Source organism: Channa argus, chromosome 13 (genome assembly GCF_033026475.1).
Source record: "Channa argus isolate prfri chromosome 13, Channa argus male v1.0, whole genome shotgun sequence".
Lineage (NCBI taxonomy): Eukaryota > Metazoa > Chordata > Actinopteri > Anabantiformes > Channidae > Channa > Channa argus.
The window spans coordinates 19072826-19093787 of NC_090209.1; the positions used below are offsets into that span (position 1 = coordinate 19072826).

The 20962-nt window shown below is 39.9% G+C and overlaps 1 protein-coding gene across 3 annotated transcripts in view; it reads left to right on the forward strand.

The window, feature by feature from the left end:
* Positions 1–5534: 5534 nt before the first annotated feature.
* mtcl2 (microtubule crosslinking factor 2) overlaps positions 5535–20962 on the forward strand; it is an 82427-nt gene continuing 66999 nt past the window's right edge. For all 3 annotated transcript variants that reach the window (XM_067526939.1, XM_067526941.1, XM_067526940.1), the window contains exons 1-3: positions 5535–7011; positions 11267–11368; positions 11905–12027. In XM_067526939.1, the coding sequence (XP_067383040.1) occupies positions 6022–7011; positions 11267–11368; positions 11905–12027 (1215 nt within the window). In that variant the 5' untranslated portion in view covers positions 5535–6021. The remainder of the gene's footprint in view (positions 7012–11266; positions 11369–11904; positions 12028–20962) is intronic.

Genomic DNA, 20962 nt, shown 5'->3' on the forward strand with positions numbered 1-20962 from the left:
CTGTTTTCCTTAGCCCTGCTTCCTGTTTCCCGGCTTTTATTTTGTAGTCCCTCAGTACCACCTCCTGCCTATAGTCATTTCAGTCACTTTACTCACCTCATTAATCCTGATTGTTGTCACCTGTTCCCCGGCCTGCTTAGACCCCGCTCACCCCACAGTTCCATGCCAGATTCTCATCGTTGTTTCCCTAATGGAACAACCAGCCCTCTGGTTCACCAGGACTCTTGTTTTTTTGGACTCAGTTTGCCTGTTAATATTTGGCCTGAGGTTTGGTTTATTGTGTTCCCTTTTTTGCTCTGTTCTACACACACTGTAATTATTCGTTTACTCTTCTGTGTTTTGGTTAGTGTGTATGCACTTTTTTTAAATTTAGCTCTCTCTCTGGTACCTAGTGCTTGCCATTTTATTTGCTTTAATACCCCATTTTTGTATTCTTTAGTTCTTGGTTTGTGTGTTTTTGTTACTCAGGTCATCTTGTTTTGCTAGATTCAGTTCACATTAATTTCCCATTTTATGTATTTGTATTTAGGTTTTGATTATTAAGCTTCTCTACTCTCTGGTCTTGTTCTTTTTCTCCTTGTGAGTATCCTTGTTCAGTTTATTTAAAATTTCTAAACCCAGTTTGTCTGTGTGTCGTCTTGTCGAGGTCGTTTAGTGTCACCAGTCCAGTCAGCTCATGCCCAGTTACCTTGTCCACTACCCTGACTTTACTCCCCTAGATATTATATGTGTGCCTATTTAGTTCACCAGCTCAGCTGTTGTTAAATTGCCTTATTCTAATACGTGCAATTATGTCCATTTTCTGTGTCTTGGGTTAAGTGCATCTCCTCTGTATTGGTTCTCTTCCTACCAATGATTGTGTGAAGTTACTACTTCTTCCTTGTGTTAACAAATTATACTCTCTCTCTGTGTTGGCATATGGGTCTACCCATATACACCAATCCTGACAAGTATAATCTTCACTAATGATTTGCTGTGGTTTTAGTCAGCATTAGAAAGACATTCAGTGCATTGTTCCACCATTATATAACAACTATGATGGTGTGATGAGAGGGAATGAAATGAACAGAGGATAGGATGAGAGAGCAGGAGAGGTGTAGAGGACTGACAGAACAGTGAAGCAGAGGGGAAAATGGTCTCCATTCATGCTTACAATAGGACACAGAGCACTGCTTGTTTAAAAAAAAATAAATAAATAAAAATGCACTCACACAGAACACACAGCTGTGTATGGTAAATACAGTACATATACTCATACCAGTTCAAGCAATACATAAACATGTAGTTTAGGAATGTGTGGTGTTGTCCTTTACAAATATTTTGCACCATGCAGGTCAAACAAAGGCCCTTTGATTACCATTAAAGGCACACCCACACACAGAGCATAGTGAGTTAATAATGTAAATGGCACTTGCTCACACCCTTTAAGGCTTAAAAGATCAACAAAGCAAACATAAAGCCTTCTCTACTGAACATGAAATTAATCAAAAATAATTACAAGAGACTAAATAAATCCAGCTATTTAAATAGATTTTCTGCAACTCATCATCAAAGTTGACACCATAATTTTAATTGTTTATTTCCTTTTTCGCTAGTCTTAATTGTCTCTGAACGTTTTTAAACCGAATGCATTAATCCTTATACAAATGTTTTAGCGTGGTTTTGTTCTTATTCCTCATTCTAGATTGGCAGTTTAAGTGTGATTTGTCCCATACTTAAAGTTTCACTGCTCACCACTAGATGGAGGTAGAAGATAAACTACACACTCAACTCACCACTATACCTTTACAATGTGGCACTGAACTGTGGTACCATAATGGACATCTAATCTGTCATTGTGGATAGGAAGAAAACCTAAAATAAATAAACAAACATTACCCCACTGTTACCCTATTATTACTGAGCTATAAAGAAAAGTGCTAACAAAAATGAAATAATTTCCTAAGAAAAGAGATGGGAGATATAAGCAACCATCACACTATTACATTTTGCTAGAGAAATGTTGCTTGGCATACTTTTTTCTTTCTTTTGATTAAATGTGAACTGCAAAACTGGGTTGGCAGGTTATGTTTAATTCTCATTTAAAAGCCTTCAGATTCATTTTCCAGTTACTGACTCAAATCAAGTAGCACCAAGGAACTAAAAAGAGAGCAGATACAGTGTGAGGGAATGTCTCCTCATGTCAGAAGGCAGAATATAGCAGTAGTAGTACTGCTGATGCAGCTTGTCTTCATAACCAACACACACTGCCTGCTTTCCAATTACTGGACTGAAAATAACTTGCAAGGACAGCAAGTTTCTATTAGTGTCATTTCTTTTTCTCTGCAAAGCAGACTGAAAATCATACACTGTATTATCCAGACTAAACAACAATTATGGGCACATTGGGGTGTTTTTTTTCCTCAGACAATTAATACGCTTGTTGTTAATGAGTTTTTGCTGGTTGGTCCAATCGGTATGCTCCCTCCAGCTGATACGGGGGTGATGTGGGATATTCATTCCCTCATTCTCACTCACCTCTTTCCTCATTCCTTAAAATTGTCTTTGATACAAACCTGTGTAGGTGACTGAATTTGTTATAGATTCATAAATTGTCTTAACGATATATAAAAGTAGGAGTAAATACTGAGCCTAAACATTATATTACCGCTGCCAGGTAACTGGCCAACATTCTTTCCTCCTGACTGGTTGCATGTCTGGTTTCTAACAGTGAAAGCCCTGTGCAGACCAAGGATGCTGAGAGCAGCAGATGACAGTCACAAACTACAGAGCAAAGAGATACAAGTATACAGAGTAGAAATTTAAAAAACTGTTGATTGAACTGTTGAAAATTGGTCCAATGGCAGTGGGCACAATATTTTATCTGAAATACATTGGCCATAAATACAATGTTTCCATGAAAACTGAGTTACTATAATAATAAGTTAACATGGATGTTGTTTTAGTAGCACTTTTGTTTCTGCCTAACTATTCAATGGGGGCCAGTTACCACCTTGTTATGACTTGTTCATCAAAGAGTCAGTCTACCACTTCAAACTGCAATTCATGTGTTCAGTGGAAACCTAACGTAATCTGAGTTCAGAGTTACAACATACAGAAAGGCAAATACTTTAAACAGCCTGGATTCTGATTGAATGTGTCAGAAAAAAGTCACTCCTTAAACGGGCCAATGTGATCTCTCAGCTTCTAATTAAACAGTAAAACCTGGCAGTGATACATGACTGCTTATTGTAGTTAAGGAGCAAAATGGCAGCATAATCTGTTTTACTGTATTGTCCAATATTACTCACACTATTGCCACAGCAATGACGATGATGTTTTACAATCCCTCTAGATCATCACATGTTGAATGGCCAATCACTAATACAGATGATTCAAAGGTAAAAATCTATTCGAACTTCTCCCATTCTGTGCTTGCTGCTCTACAGTTTCTGCTCATAAATCAGTGTGAATCTGCCATCGCAGCCTGAATTGACATCTCGCATTGGTTCTACGATGATACTTTAATCTGAGGATAATGCAGTTCCATAACATTTTGATACAGCCTGATGAGGTGATGTGTGATACCTAAGGTGCCTGTTGCTTCACAAGGGAGTCTGGCTTGTTGGGGAATGTTGATGAAATGCCCATAAAAGTTGAGTTAGATACTGTTCGTTGCAATATGTCTTTTTCCTGCGACTGTGAAACTGACATTGGGGTTTACTTAAGAAACATCAGCATGTTATTACTGTTGCTGTCAGCATGTCATCATTTACACTTAGCTCAAGGCATCCTTGGGCTTCATTGAGTTACATGGCAACAGGCTCTTGTTATGAAACACATTGAATTTTTATGAGAATATGATCTTGTATACTAAAGGGGCCTGGTGTATCAGTGGGAGAGCATTGGGTCGGGATGCAAAAGGCCATGCACTTAAACCCCACCCCACCCGAATCGCCCCCGCCCAGCCACCAAGGGCCACCTCGGCACCGGTGCCAAACCCAGATAAAAGGAAATGGCAGGATTGTGTTACTACTGTGCTTAATGCACAAGATAAATCAAGCATATATGATTCCCCAGTGAGATGGTAATATTCAGTAATGTGTGGGTGGGGCTGTGGGGGTTTAAGGATATGGAAGGAACTACAGACAAAAGACAGCAGGAGGTGCAAGACAGTAAAACAATGGAAAATGACAAACAAGTAGACATATTAGTAAATATAAATATAGAAAAACATTTACAGATTTTTAAATAGGATGTGATGAATGTGTTCACACCAAAACCATCTGTCAACATCCGTCTGTTTTTTCACAGTCTATGCTAACGCTTCAGCATATGTGACATAATGTGAAGCACACAGAAATATTTAGCATCTCTGACTTGACTTTTGTTATAAGCGTTCCAATCATGATTTTTTTTTTTTTTTTTGAGTGCAGACTCTCAGGTTGTTGAGAACTGCCCTCTGAAAATGTCATGTCATATTTTCAAGGACATATAAAGATCTCAGTGTGTAGTAGAGTGTAGGAGACCGGTTTTAATTGCGGCATCAGATAATGTGTTGTCTGAGAAGTCACTGGTTTTCTTCTTTCTCTGGCTGACATCTGATCACTCTCTTACTCTGAGAGAATGATGAAACATGAGTTGCTGTGCGCACATGGACATAAATTAATCATATTGCCAATGACTGTATAGGCACGCTTATGTTGACTAAAGTTGTATATTTGATAGAAAATGACATGTAATCATCTTGACATACCATATTAAAATCACATTTAGCAGGCAGTGATGAATTTTGTTTTATTCAACACATTTCTATTTGCATGGTCAGTTTGGCTGTTTAAAGACCACACTTGATGCTGTTGTAGCAATATAGTTTCAAGCTTCTGCAAATGAAGTAAGATTTTTATTTTAGATATTTCTGCATTTTTATTTTACTGTGGATCAGGATGCAATGCTTTAGTAGAAAACCACAGTGTAGAGTTTCTACTGTATTGACCTTTATCTTGGCTCACGATTACTGGGAAATTGCATTGTTTCTTACTTATGTGTTTAATCGCTCCCAATTATACACTTTTTTAACCATAAAGACTTTTTTAAAGCTTTTATTAACAAAGTTAATAAAAGTAATACATTTCTACTCTTGTCTATTGTGTGTACATCTGCGGATCATGTTAGCTAACTTCTGTATGTAAATAATTAGATAATGTCATTCACACTGCCCATTAATGAATGCAAGACAAAACTTTTAAAAATACAAATTCAAGTCCAGACCTTTTAGTCAAATGCGTCTAATGGTGTGGGTTGCAGGTGAAATGAAGGCATAAATCCTGTTCCAATGTACAAAACGTATATAAACGTGATGATAAATAATTAATGATGATAGTTGTACAGAGAAAGGGAGAGGGGTCCATTAGCACAATTAGTGTTATGCTATTTTAGAGGAGTGGTCGCTTTTCATTATTACAGGGTGCATTGCATGCAAATCACCACCGCTTTCCTTTAACATTGGGGGCACCCAGACACTTTTTCTTCCCTTTTGCCTGAACTTACTGTCCTTCCCACGTCTTGTGGCGGCGACAGAGAGCTGCAGAAACTAGGTTCGCTCTCTCTCCTCCACAGCTGCATCCCGTTATCTGGGCGGAGAGAGGGAGCCCGTAGCACACCACACCACACCGCCTCTCTGTCCTCACCCACAACTCCTCTGAGCAGGAACCGGCTCGTTAATGTCATCGAGACAGAGATCCTGAAGACAGGGGAGGAGGACACATGAGAACAAAGAGGAACTGTTTACGTATTTCCCAGACATACACGCACCTAGAGAGTGAAAAATCGGATTATACTAGGCCCTTTTTTGCAGTTTTTGGATTCCGCTTCCTGCTTCCTCGCCTTGTTGCGCTACAGGAGCTCTCTCTCATTGTGGCTGGAGTCCGGATCCCCTCCTTTTGTGTGGCTCTGCAGTTGTTTACCCACACTCCAACTTCTGCCTTCTGCTTGGTGAGAAGGTCTCATTCTGCTTCTCTTGTTCCAGTCTAAACGGAATGAATGACAAAAACAAAGGAGGTTGATGTCAATAACTCTCCGACTCACCTCTTCTTCGCCTCGCCCAAGGAACGGAGACTCCATCTCCGACAGAAGATGGAAAACGGAGGCGGGACGGAGGGCTCGGACAGCGGGCAGACGCAGCACGCGGTGCCCAGGCAGCAGCAGCAAAATCCCCGGCCTGAGCCTGCGGAGCTCACTGCGGTGCTGTCCACTCAGAAAAAGAAGATAAACCGGGCTCCTTCCCCGGCCAGACCGAAAGATGTACCCGGCTGGTCATTCACTAAGATCCGTGGAGGAATTGGGACCCCGACCCTGAGCGTCAAGCCGGGAGCCATCCATATTGGTAGCCGCATTTCCAGACGCAGCCCTGTGGGAAACATTGCTGGAAAGGACGGGAAATCGGACAAGAGCGGGGGTGGCAAGCCGGCGGGTAAATCCTCCTTCTCCGCCGCCGCGTTGTCCAAGACCTCGGCGACCAAGACGACCAAAAGCACCGGAGGGCGAAGGAAAGTGTCGGACGCCAGCACAGGATCCGAGGATTTATCCAAGGACTCTGGCTGCGCCCCTGGGAAGCTCTCCCCGACCGACAGCAGCTCCGAGTTATCGGACTGCGCCTCTGAGGAAAACAAGTTCTCCACGGACGCTGTGAGCAGCGACACCGAGTCGAGAAGCAGCCGCGGCGGTGGGCCGGATGGAGACAAGCCGCTCAGGGATGGTGCGTCCGCGGATAGAGCGTGCCAACAAGCCGCCACCAAGGCCACCTGCTCCTCCTCGGAGAAGGAAGACAAGGACCGGCTGTCCCTGGGTGTGGAGACCGGGGAAGGGAGCATATCCCCCGGCGAGGAGCGCTCAGTCACGTCATTTGACAGCAGGATGCCAGCCAGCACATCTCTGGCTTTCTCAGACCTCACAGAGGAGTTTATCGACGGAATGCATGAGGAGTTCGTCAGAGAAATAGAAGAGCTGAGATCTGAGAATGATTACCTCAAAGTAAGTTCACTGCTGGAGCTCCTGCATGTGCTTGTGCAAGTGTTTTAATCAAGTTATTTATACATTTGTTTTCATACATAAAGCATATCTATATAAAATATGATGTTTTGGTTTATTGACCAGTTGACTCTCTAGGTCAGCTATTCAAGGCTCCTCAGTACAAGGATGATGTTATGAATGAAGTCTGCAGCCTTAGCACATGGGGAAAACATGCAACCATGTAGAAACAGAATGACATGCTTCATATGACATGAGGTAGACAAATATGAAATTCTGTCAACAGATGGAAGCCATAGGAATGTACATTTAACACCCTATAATATGCCAGTCTGAGGTGAGAAGCGTGCAATAAAATCTGCCCTTCTGCCGTGCTGCCAATTTACAATAGTATTTTATTATTGTTGCTTAAATGTTAATATCCTCTGTTTGTCTATATCCTATTTCAGAGTCTAAGATAGAGTGAAATAATCACATAAACATGGATGCTGAAATTATTTGCTTGTTGACGACTTTTGCTTTTACGTGAAATGAAAAATTCCAATGGTTGGCAACATGAGCACTGAACATCTGTTGTTCTGTCAAACTGAAACCCAAAACCATAACCAGACTATCACTGCATCATCACAAATACCTGGACTCTCGGTGGGATTGTAAAGGCATCTCTCAGCTCCCACAGGAGCCTCAGGATGTAAAATGTAACATGGATCCACCAGTCCGGCATATCCCTCCTGTCTTGAGAGTGATTGATTAGGAGAAAGATAAATTACACCAGCATGCTATGTCTCTAAGCAGTACCTGACAGTGACAAGACGAGCCAATAATTGTCACAGATTGATTGGCGAGGGTCATTGATCAACAGTGCTCAAACAGAAGGACCACTCTGGTCTGTTGGTCGGATCACGGAATACATTTAATGACATTACTTTGGGCTGTAAATTCCAACAGCCATTTGGGGTCCCTCTAAAAATGAAAAGTATTGATGTTTGACGTTTCTTGTTAGCAAGAACTGACCCTTTTAGATATTAACAACACTTATAATTTATCTCTTTTGTAGGAATAGATAACTAAAGGATTCCCTTCTTGTTTTTTGTTTGTTTGATGTGGTGGTCCACTGCTGAAAGTATAGAGCAGCAAGCATCAGAGCTACAGTACAAAAATGTATTGGAGCTCTCTTAAGTCCCATGGCATCGAAGTGAGTCTGGTTGTGCCTGTTGTTGCATGTGTGATGAACACCTGCTTAGTCATTGGAAGATCATAACAAACCATTACCGGTGAATCTTCCTGGGCAGAATACTAGCTGTTTGAGCTTTTTACTCCTGAGGCCTCATACGTGTCTTGTCGGCTTTCCTCACTAGTCTCCTTTTTAAATGGCCATTCAGTTTTTTTTAAGAAGAAGCAGCTTTATTGTCATCATACATGTTACACATACATGTATCTAAAATGTGTCCTCTGCATTTAACCAATGCACCTGCGGAAGCAGTGGGCAATCACTGTCTTGGTCAAGGACATGCCTGGCGTGTTTTCTGGGCTTTGATCTGAGAGACTTCTGCATCCCAGCCTGATGCTCTACCCATTGAGCCACTAGGCACCATTTAGGATGACATGCTCAGATTTACACATGTGCCATATGTGACTCCTTAAGGATGCATTTAACTGTAGTCTGAGAGAGATTTAATTAGTAGGAAATGTTCTTGTGTCCAGTTCATGACTTCTGCTTTTCTCGGAGTTGATTTGAGGCTCTTGACTTCGTGTTGATCTCCATTTAACTAATTGCGTGACTTTGGATGCCACTTTCTACTAGTTACATTACGCAAGGACTTTTTTTCATTTAAATTTTTTTTTATTAGGTTTTAGAGATCTGTTCTCACTTTGACAAAAACTGGAATTTTCAAGTTTTGTTTAAAAAAAAGAGCCAAATTAAATTATAATTCAGTATTTAAAAAAAAAACTTCCAAGAGGGAAGATTCCTTTTTATAGCGACTGTATCTTTAAGTGACAGTTTGACTGTTGGCAGCCACACACCTTGTTTAAGCAGCTTTCACACAGCAGAGAGATCAACAATGAATTAAATCATCATTTGGATAAACATGCTGAAGTTATGATAAAAGACATGTAGTGTTTTACTGGAGATCTGATATTACAGCTGCTAATGATGACAAAAAACAAAGACTGGTTTTTCTGGACATAGCTGTTTGCAATGTATGTCTTGTGACTATTATTCTATCTAACAGTCGAGCATCTGCAGTCAACATACTACTATCAATTAATATTATAGAGTATTTGTAATACACTTTCTATTCCTGACTTTATCAAGTAAAAACTATTTCTATTTCAGGACTATTTTAAGCTAAGATGATATATATATATATATATATATATATATATATATATATATATATTTTTTTTTTTTTTATAATATTCAGAGTTAAAACTAGAGTAAAAATGCTCAGGTTGCTGTGAAGCATTTAGCGTTTGTTTGCTTCAACTCAAACTTTAGCAAGAATACTCTGTACTTAGTGCTTTTATTCCTTGAGGGCAAAGACACAGCCACAGCTACTGTACGTAATGCAATCCCACATTCATGCTATTATAAGAATTTACTCTAGATAATTTGCTCCAGGAAATTTAGCCTAAATTTGGCACAGTGCGGTAATTCACACACTAGCCTACAGCGGGTAGTGAGGACTGATTTCTATCATTGGCCCATCCGTCTCACATAAATCTAACATCTCCTGACTGGCTCACATGATGGAAACCACAATTCCCACTCTTCTTTACTTAGCTGTGAAAAGCAGGTCAGTGGACCACGTCTCTCTCTTTCTGTCTCTGCCACATTAACTTGCAATTTTGTGTCTTCACATTCTCTGGCTTTTCTGCTGCTTTGCTTTCTCTTCCTCTCCACCTACATTTGTCATGCTCTGTTTTCTTTGGTCTTTCATTTGTTCTCTTTCCATTATATTAATCACTTTCTTTTAGCTCTGACCATGTAACAAAAACAACCACACACATAGAGTTTCCTGCATGCTAAACTCACACACCTTCCCTTAATTATTTTATGTTTACACTACAAGACATTTAAATTTTAGGTGGAGGAGACACGGCACACCCTACTCACTGTTGTTCTCTGTCTTGCTTTCATATTCTGCGCACACACACATACACACACACACACACACACACACACACACACACACACACACACACACACACACACACACACACACACACACACACACACACACACACACACACACACACACTCTCTCACCCCCAGAGCTCATTGTTGCTATAGTAAGAGCTTTTCAGAACCTGACCCACATTCTTCACTGTAGTACATTATGACAGCACTACTATTACTGGTGCAGCCTCTTGTATCCCTTTTATTATGCTCACATCTCACTCACACACTTAAATTTTAGCACAGGGTCGACAGTCTTGGAAGAACAGCAATGTGTACACCCATAAGTATGGGTGTACACACACAGATTAAATCTTTAATATGATTCAGACAAATGATGCAATTGGTGCTGTCAGGCTCAAATTATTGATTCACTTCTAGAGAATTATCTAAAAAGCTGTTGGCTAATTGGTGTTAGTAATGGCTTATACCACATTTGTTTAAATATTTTGGAGTGCTAGAATTTCCTTTCCTTTGCTGGTTTAAATACTGCATTTCCATGCAGGGACTACTAGTTTCCTCTAAGGTCATTTAATAGTCTGACGCTGACCTTTTAAATTTTGTACAAACTCCTGTGTGGGAAAGGAAAAGGGGATCAATACAGAATCCTGTTATCTTTCTTAGTCAGCACCTGTCTTTATATCTATCTAACTTTCTCCTAGGTCAGTGCAGTACTTACAACATGTAGTAGATTCACCACTTTTGTCTGACTTGGGACAATATTATGTTATAGCTCATTTTACTGTTGTCCTGATGATGATTAAGATGAGGTGGTTAATGACAGCAAGCGGTGACTGATGTAGATGGATTCTTATTATAATAAGGTTAATAAAAATGATGTTTTAATCATGGTGGTGATGATTATCTTGAATTTATGACAAAGATGCTATGAGCCATAAAGAATTAAACACTTAAGGATTCCCTTTATGACCCACATATGTACACATAAAACCTCTGCACAGCTCTCTCTCTCTCCTCTCTCTTTACAGGTTGATGCTGGAGAAGAACCTGACCCAATATTATGTGTAAATATGACTGTTGTACTTACACACTGTCTCTCTGCTTTACTGTCTCCAGGATGAGATGGAGGAGTTGAGATCTGAGATGCTGGAGATGAGGGACATGTATATGGAAGAAGATGTCTACCAGTTGCAGGAGTTACGGCAACAGCTGGAGCAGGTACGTGTGTAAGCAGATAATGTGGCTAATCAGAGCGCCATCTTTTTTAAATTGAGTTTTTGGTTGAATTGCTTTTATAGAAATCTTTGTTTAAAACCCTAAAAAAAACAGAGAAAATCTCACATATTTGCAAAGCAAGTTTTTATGTTTGGCTGATGTGGAAAAAGTTGGTTTAACAATAGATGCAAAGTGCAATGGAAACAATGTCGTCATACATGTAGTTCGGGATTTTAGTATCCATTGAAGCCTCGGCTCCACTACAATGATGGAAAAATGGCAACAGACATAAATATCAGATCTGAGATGAGGAAATGTTAAATAGCAACTGTTTATCTCGAGGAACCAACTCCTACTTAACGGAAACAGATTTCTTGAATTGGTTTAAAATGTACACTGCATTTGGATGGAATCTCACCAAGTGTTTTTTGTGTGTAGTGCATAGTATTTTCTCTAAAGGCGCAATAAACTGAAGTAACAAACATGGCTAAGACAGACGACAAGTAATGTCATCTACCTGCACTTCTTCTGTTTCTCAGGCAAATAAGACTTGCCGCATCCTGCAGTATCGTCTGAGGAAGGCGGAGCGGCGCTCTCTTCGCGTGGCTCAAACAGGGCAGGTGGACGGAGAACTTATTCGAACGCTGGAGCAAGACGTCAAAGTAAGTTTTTGAGTGTTGGAGTAAAGCTCAGTGTTTGTATTGTACATGCTGCGGTTTGTTTTGCTGTGCTTTTATATGATTTTTCTATATATTAAGACAGCTGTTGTGACCCACTTTGTTCATACTGTTGAAGTCACAAGACCATGATGAGGACGGGCTTCCTCTAATTTGTTTAAGGAAATTCCCTATTTGAGATATATAGTCACAGACTGTCACACTGACTTAGAAACACTGTACTCCACTTTAGCAATCTCAGTGGATATTGTGCATGTTAAAATTTATTTGTCTCTAAGAGGTTATGAGGACACTCACTGGTTTTGAACTAAAGTTTGCCCCCTACACAACCCTACAAACCTAAACACTCAAGACACACACACTCTGTCACACTATACAGACAAGCATGTCCTCAAAGTAACATCATTTTACTCCTGTTAAAGTCCAGTTATACACAAATGTAGATGTAAGTGTGAATCTTCTCAGTGTGCTTTTCGTCATGCTGACTCTGGACTGTGGAAACGCTTTCAAACTCACAGTGTTCTCTGATTTTTCCATGTGATGGAGGACACAATAAAGCCTTTATATTCAGCAAAGTGATGTCACTTTCCTAGGGCTTTCCGACTGCTGTTGCTGTCTGTCTCCTAGCTGCTGTCTCACCATCTGGCTGTTTTGAAAGGCAGAGAAGCAAGGATGGAAGGAGGGAGGGAAAAGCATGAGCCTACATCCTGTGTCTGAATGTGTGTGCATGTGTGTGAAGACAAGAGGGATTGGTTACTGTTTGAAAATTCAAATCAGCCAATCAGTGTGGGAGGATGAAGCTGGTAGGAAAACAACGAAACAAGAGAGACACAAACATTATAAAGGGGGAAAAAAAAAAACAAATGAGGAGAAACAGGGAAGGATTTAATTAAATAGAGTTGATTTGATGAAAGAGGTGATCGAGAAAACAGAGAAGAGGAGAAAATAGTGTGTCACACCTGCATCTGTAAGTTGCATTAACGAAAAGGGGTCACAACCCACTGCCAGGAGACAAAACTGACTTCTTTGTCTCAACACATGGCTTATTGTGTCTTCTTTCAGGGAGGGCCAAAGACTCAGATGCCAGGTCGAGTTACACCGTGTGCGTGTGTGTGCGCGCGTGCGTGTGTGTGCATGATTTAAGCTTCTAAGCTTCTCCATTGACAGCTTCTCACAGTCACTCCTTTTGCTTATTCTGGTAGCTTTATCATTAGACACTCACTCCTTCCTCTGTGACTCAACACAAAAACATTTCTACTGGAAAGTCACTTTAAAAGCAGTAAATAAAAAAAAAAAAGAAGCATTTATGTACAATTGAACAGTCTGAATGTCCTTAGACTCAAGTATTTAGTGTAGCAGCTGTAATCACTTTGGATTCCTGAAAAGCTATAAAATAAAAATAGTACGTCAGGTTTTTGGGAGATTCTCCAACTTGGCTATTAAGTGATTAAAGAAAAACTAAACCATCCATCTGTCCACAACAAGTCATTTGCTGAGTTGCTAAATTTCTACAGTGATCGCATATGTTTCCATACTTTACAATAAATAAGTTCCAGTTTCCATGAGCACAGTTCAGAAATTACTTGTTGCTTCAACTTGACCTTGACTTGTTGAGTTTTTCTACACTGAGCCGCTTTACAAAGAGCAGTTGGCTTAACAAGTGTTGATGCTTAAAGGCCATGATTTGATGAGTCACTCAACTGCAAATGCACACACAAATCAGTGAACGTGAACACACACATACACTTTGATTCAACTTATTTTTCATAATTCAAAATTTTTGTTCTGTTTGTGTTATTATTCATACGAACTCTCGCACTCCTTTGAGGAAAGCACAGGGACTAATCAGGGTAACAAAGATAGTGTGTTTGCCCCAAAACACCTCCTTATGTATATCATGGGTGTTTGCTTGTGCACGTGACATAAAAGTGAGTGTTGTGTGTACGATTGTTAGGTTCAGCAAGGCTACAACAGTCAGAATCTCAATGAGATTTTCTGACATAATTTCCTGACCTACTCACACACTACTCTAGTTCCCACAGGCTACAGACATCTGGACACACACTTACGCATAGAGGAAATGGTTGTTTTATTTCTCATGTCACCACAGCTGTACTCTTCTGTGTGGACTGTATGTAACTACTAGACACTGTATAATGTCACGCAAGTCTGTTCACTGTGTAATACTGGAAAAGTAAAATAGTTAGAAGATGCAGGAGTGCTACAAAGAAATGTTAGAAGCCATGTAGAAAGAAACACTTTTTATAAAATGCATTGAAAGTCAGGTTTCATGGTCCACACATAGAATCCAATACTTCTTTCCTCGAAAGGCATAAAGTTTTCTTTGATTTGAGTTGCCAGTGCGGTATGCATCACAAACCAAATGCTTTTTTTATGTTTTCATATTTTGAAGGGAAGATGTTCCAAAATCTTAACACAAAAAATATAATTGCATGACTTGTGAGTTAATACACCTAATTGTAAATTCAGTTAACAAACCTAAGAACCAATACTCTTTTTTCTTCGCTGTAGATGGGAAAACAGATCCCTGTGCCTTCACTCCAGAGAGAGTATAGCTTAGTACAGAACTGAAACTGAGTGGAACTCGGGAATCTTCATTCTGGTTGCTGGTTGCCCAAATAAGGAGACCATTGACCACTGCATGAGCTGTTGTAAACCAGCACAATTTTACCGTTACATATGTAATTTTTATGCTACATATGGCACTTGTGTATATTCTGTGCCATCGATAAGGTTAATATACATACAATACAATAATTCTAATGATATGAAATAGCTCTTAGTTCAGTTTTTTTCACTGGCCGCCTTCCTTTGAGTATCACATAGGTCTATAATACAATCAGCTGTTGCTACTGCATTTTAGTGTGTGTCTTTGTGTGTCCGTGTTTGTGTGTGTGTGCATATTCTGGACTTGATCACACAACAAAGCTTCATCCTTCATCTCTTGTTCCCACACATGCAAACACATGTGCACACACAGACACACACACACACACACACAGACACACACACACACACACACACACACACACACTTGTATTACTTTACTTGTGAGGCATAGGATAATTCCCTAGCCTCTAACTTTAGCCTTAATCTATATGTCAATCCTTATAACTAAAGCTCAACTTAATTAACAGCTCAATAACTCACTGACTCTGAAAACTTACCTGCACTCACTCCTTTGCACCCAAATTTATTTTGACACCATCTTATTGAGTGACAGGTCAAGGGCCATAATTTATGTAGAAGAGTGAGATTGGTCTACGGAGTGGGCCTGGCTGTCTCTCTGAAGTTGGCTAATAAGCCAATGGTACCACACACTGAACTGGAGCAAGTACAATGCAGATATGTCAATACAACAGAACACAGGAGTTCAAGGAGTGCACTAGGTCAGAAAGAGGTTGTTTTCACCTCTAAGTGGTAACTACTGGTAGAGCTAGATGAACTAAATACGCAGGGATACATATCAAGCTGGACTACTGACTGGGCTGTGGCAGAAACAATGTGGCACTGCGTATTTACTCTTTGCTTGGGCCAAGTTTTTAGGAATTAGACAGAATGGTTTTGCCTCTCATGGGGCCCTGCAGATTTATGACACTATGGCCCAGTACCCACTGTGGGGCTCGGTGACAGGTCCAAACATCATTTATCAAGGATACTGAGCTTCCACAGGAACACTCACCAAACTTTTAGTGGTAACTGTTGGCTGTTTTATTAAATTAAGGACTAGAACTCAAACTGGTCCTCACAAAGATGGAAGCATTAGAGCAAACACATAGCTATTAGATCAGAGCTGGGAAGCAGCAGACCTTTGATACATTTATCTGAACACCTCCAGCTTTCAGCCACATCTCCATATTTTTGTACGGTGTGCATTTTTTGAGAGACAGCGAGCGAGAGGGAGAGGGAGAGAAAATTAGATGGAAGTTAGCTGTTATATGATGAACCCCTGGAAAATTTTCCTCCTCCTCCTGTATCTTTCTCACGCTTATTGTTACAAAGCCATACTCCCCCTCACTCCACCCTTACACCATGTGCCATGCACACTGTAGGAAGTACAGCATTCACTGATTTTTTTGTCTCTACTATTATAGGCCTAATTAGCCTCAGCATGAAAAAAAATTGTACAAAAACACAAATCGTGATTTCTGACTTAACATTAACCAAATTGTTGTGGCAGTTATTTTGTCCAGAAGTAACTAAATTGAACCTCTGCATTTATAATCATGAAAAGTAAGGTCAGACACATGATGGCACCACCAGGTAAAGTGAGGATACTTAATGTTATCAGAGCACCGTGCACACTTTTTTCAGAGTGTGGAGAAATTGACCACTGGAAATGTCTGCTGTGATTACTATATTCTATTGAAAAATGGAAACTATGCTCAAGCTTAAAGTATTAGTATAGTACAACAGTATAATGTTGCCCCCCTCCCCCTTCACTTGGGAGCCATTTTTGGTCATGTTTTCTGACATTTTATTAACGATTAAGTGAAAAGATTATTTTCAGAATCGAAGTTGCCCCTATCAAGAACAACTATCCCATCCCCAGCTGTGCAGTGCCGGTCCAAGCCCGGTAGAAATTTGGGAGGGTTTGGAGGGACGACACACTTATCAACAGAGCTACAGCTGCATGAGGTCACATCACACAACGAATGAAGAACTGTGAGAATCCATTAAATTCCACCACCCTCTTTCCCTCCCTCTCTCTTTCACTCTGACCTAAGATACATCACAGCCTGTACTAGGACAGCTTTCATGCCAGTGGCGCTCTCTCATGTTCACACGGTGGTTTTATTTATAGACATAAATTAGGTTACTTGTTATGTAACGGCTTTTAAACGGTTGAGAGGCCAGGATGTTGAAAAAATGTCAACAAAGGTCAAAATAATCAAAACTAATCATTACAGAGGTTCTACCGTTCTGAAGACCACAATGAAACACGTGTATATTATTTAAATCTGGAGAGAACAAATCATATGAGAGCAACCATAGCTATTAGTCATTTAGAAATCCCATGAATCGTTTTCTGTGGTTGGCACATTGTGTTTTGTATTGTGGTTAGACGACTGGGCTATAAAATGATTTGTGGTTGTGAAATGATAAAAGCACTCACACAAAAACAGCAGCAATAAACTGATGCAATACAAAGCTTTTGCGGGAAACTCAGTGTAGATCTGCACGACAGCGATGACAAGTAAATACACGAAGACTGATTGCTTTATGTTTAGATTGTCAGAGAGCCGGGAATGGGTGAGTCTTCCAAGCTGTCATTCATTATTTCATATACAGTAACAAGTTGTGTAATCAAGCTACTGTAGCTAATCAAAAGGTCTCCTCCACCACTGTCTCCCTGTGACATGCTAATCAGATACCTGCATTTCCCAGGGGCTGAAGATCCACTGATATCTAACAATGCAGGATGTTACGTTTGAAAAGGGGAAAATAAGTTAGTTAACAAGTTGTTGTCAACATGCAAAATGTAATAAAGTGTGTAATAATCTTTTCTAAAAGATTTGAGTACTTTTTTCACTACTGACAGAGGTTAGTGTTGGGTTTTTTATTTGTAAAATATGCCTTTGAGACTTTGAATATTTCATGACAGAAAGGTGCCATGCTCTCATAAACTGGGAGGCTCAGCCGAACAGTCGGCCATCGATAATTCCCAAGAGAGGCCCGCTGTAAGCACAATTCATAGTTCATTAAAATTAACTATGCAGTCACCTGGCTGAGGCATATAAGGCCCCAGATGCTTTGCCGTTTCCCTGGACTCATCATTCCCAAACACGGAGCGATGCTGACGTGTAATTTGATAAACAACAGACTGGACCACTGCAGAGTGCTAAAGCTAATAAAATTCCAAATTGAAAAGTGTTTCTGTCAGATTTTTCTTTAGTATAAACTGTTACATTGTTATTTCACAGCAGCAGGAATAGACCACTGCAGCTACAACACTACAATAAAAGAGAATCCTTAAATACAATTGTGGTTCCAACAACAAAATGTTGAAAAATTGTACCACAGCAAAGTCGGTCAAAAATCCTTTCAGCCACAAATTACATTTTAAAAGTACAAACAACTTGATTTTTAAAGTGGGTAAAACCACAGTGGTGTAGTAAATTAATTTTAGGAAAGACTGACTTTGTTTGATGCTGCCTTCTACCCCCAATCAGCACTGAGCAATGTCCTACTCAGGCCCACAAAGTGCTTTTTTTTCAGTATACGTTAGGTCTATTTTTTTTCACTTCTCATGAGCAACAACCTTCAAGCACAGTTATGAAACTGATGATCACTTAATACCTACAGTAGCAGGCAAAGTTAGTGTCTCGAGTGTGTAGCAGATAAACAGAATGAAAAACTTTTTAACTAGTGTTACAGTATAATTCTCCCCCTCAGTATAAATCTTCTCTTTGTAATTCAGCATTTGATTCTCATTTTCAAGATACGCGTTTGTTTGTGTGTGTGTCTAGTACTAAGCTTTATATGAACTGAAGGTCAATTAAATGCTTACAAAGATAAATACATACGCACACACAAACACAGACACACAGCTCTTGTGTTTCCCTAACGGTCATCGAACTAACAACTTCCCCACGGTAGATTTTATCAGAGGTTTTAAATGTAGCTATTACCGCACTGTGCGTGCATGTGTGTGTAGGGAGGCTGGATAACAGGAGAAACAAGAGTTTAGTTGTTGATTGCAATCAAACACACAACCACACACTTTGTAGGAAAAGATCCTAACTGCCAATATTGAAATGTTATTTCAGTTTGCCCTGTGGCATGTGTGTGTGTGTGTGTCTGTGTGTGTACTCGTTTTCTCTCACCCAGCTCGGCAGCACGCTAACTGAATGCTAATTGCATTCTATACTATAGCTCTGTTGCTGGGTAAAACCGCAGCTTCAATAGCAATAGATTCTGTAACATAGAACAACAAGGCAGTATTTATAAGGAGTCAAAAGCTGGCGAGGGACTGGATAAAACTGAACAGAGGAGACTGAGAAGAAGCAGACAGAGGAGAAACAGAAGCCCTGCAGGGGTGAAAACATCCCATTAAAAGCTGTTCTTGTATTGACACAGCAAACGTAAGCACACAACATTAATCGATCACTGATTTTGTCCAGTTCAATACACACAAAACTCCACGAGCTGTTAGCCAACACAAATTAACAGCTTTGTGTGTTTTAGTACAGAAACACTGATGGTTAAGTGTAGTGTCTGTAATTCATGAAAGAGAGAGAAAACTAAAGCAAACTGTATTTATTCAGATATTTATTTACTACTCGGTGATTGGTTTGTGTGTCACACCTCCCAGATATCACCTGCCAATCAAACACTGTGAGTTGCTTCCCTTTGATTTCTTGTGAATGAAATCTATGACTCATATAATTAATCCCCACAGGCTGTGAGGTGACTTTAGTTTAGTGGCCACAGTCAAAGTTGTTTTGTTGTGTTGTTGTGGTTTTGCCACCATGTGTGCAGACGTTCCTAAAATTAAATAAACCTGATAAACTCACACCGTGTATGCAGGTTGTGCAACTTTAAATGGGATAAATGTACTGAGGCTGGTGTCTGTTGTGTTGACTCTAAACAGTGAGTAATGAGACATATCCTAACATATCTGTATCTCCCATGTTGTATTCCTCAACATAGAATTTGTGGAAATGTTTTCTACAGGCATATATTTATTTAAAGAAATGAACAGATAGGGGAAAAAATGGCTAAGGCTATTGACCGATGTGAAATAAGTAATGTTCATTATGTTGAAAGGTGCATGTCTTGGTCTGGAGTATGAACAACATGTTGGGTGTAGAAGTAATGGGCAGATGTCGGGCTCAGAGGTGCTCCTGGTGAAACAAATCACGAACTCGCGACTGAGTGGTCTGATACTTGGCAGCTCCACCTCAAAATTTACGAGACTTAATGAATCAGGTCCCTACATCTCTGTCCATGCCCTGGTAGATCGGGACGCTTTGGCTCTATCACCCCAAGTCCCATCAGCATATTAGGGGCGGTCATAATTTCCTCAAAAATTCTAACAAGCATTTTTCTGATTTGATGCTGAAGCTGGCATCCAAGAGCAATAAGTAAGAGCAAGTTTTTATTGTTTAGATATCTGTTGCAGTTTGTTGTTGTTGTTCTAAAGAATGGCAGAAAGTTATTACAAGAGAAAATCTGCGTCATAGAAGGAGGAGGTGCAGGAGCTTTGCAGAGAGAAGAAGAAACACACACACACAACATTAAAGCATGAATTGGTGCTCAGGGAGCCATTGATAGAGTGAGAGTGGGCAGTACAGAAGGGCATTGTGGGACTCAGCTGCACATTGGCATCAGTTCAAAGTCTTTCACACATACACACATACAAACATATTCATATTCACAAATACAAACAGGGGACATTCTGCTGATGAGCACATATTGCACAAAATTGAATCAAGCAGACGCGCACAAACACACACACACACACACACACACACATACACACTCACACACACTTAAATCATCAGAAATGAAAACCTTCTCCCTCTAGATTAAATTACTATTGAGGTTAATAGGGTCGAAGTACACGAGGTACTCAGTGATTGATTCAACACTAAAAGTGTATAAATCCATTTACTGAGATTCTGATTGGAACTCATTAATGTTTCATTTAATCACATCCAATACGACCTCTTATAATAAAAATCCTCATATTTAGTTCCCACACTCTGTTTGATGTTAAAATGGATTTTTATTAAAGCAAATGAACTCTTTGAATTTTATTGAATTATATTTTACACATTACAAATAAAAAATACAACACCTTTACCAAACTGCAAGAAGAAACTACTTCCTCAAGAAAAAATGGGGGGCTTCCACATGACTACAGTTTTCTGGGCGGCTGCTGAGCAGGAAGGTA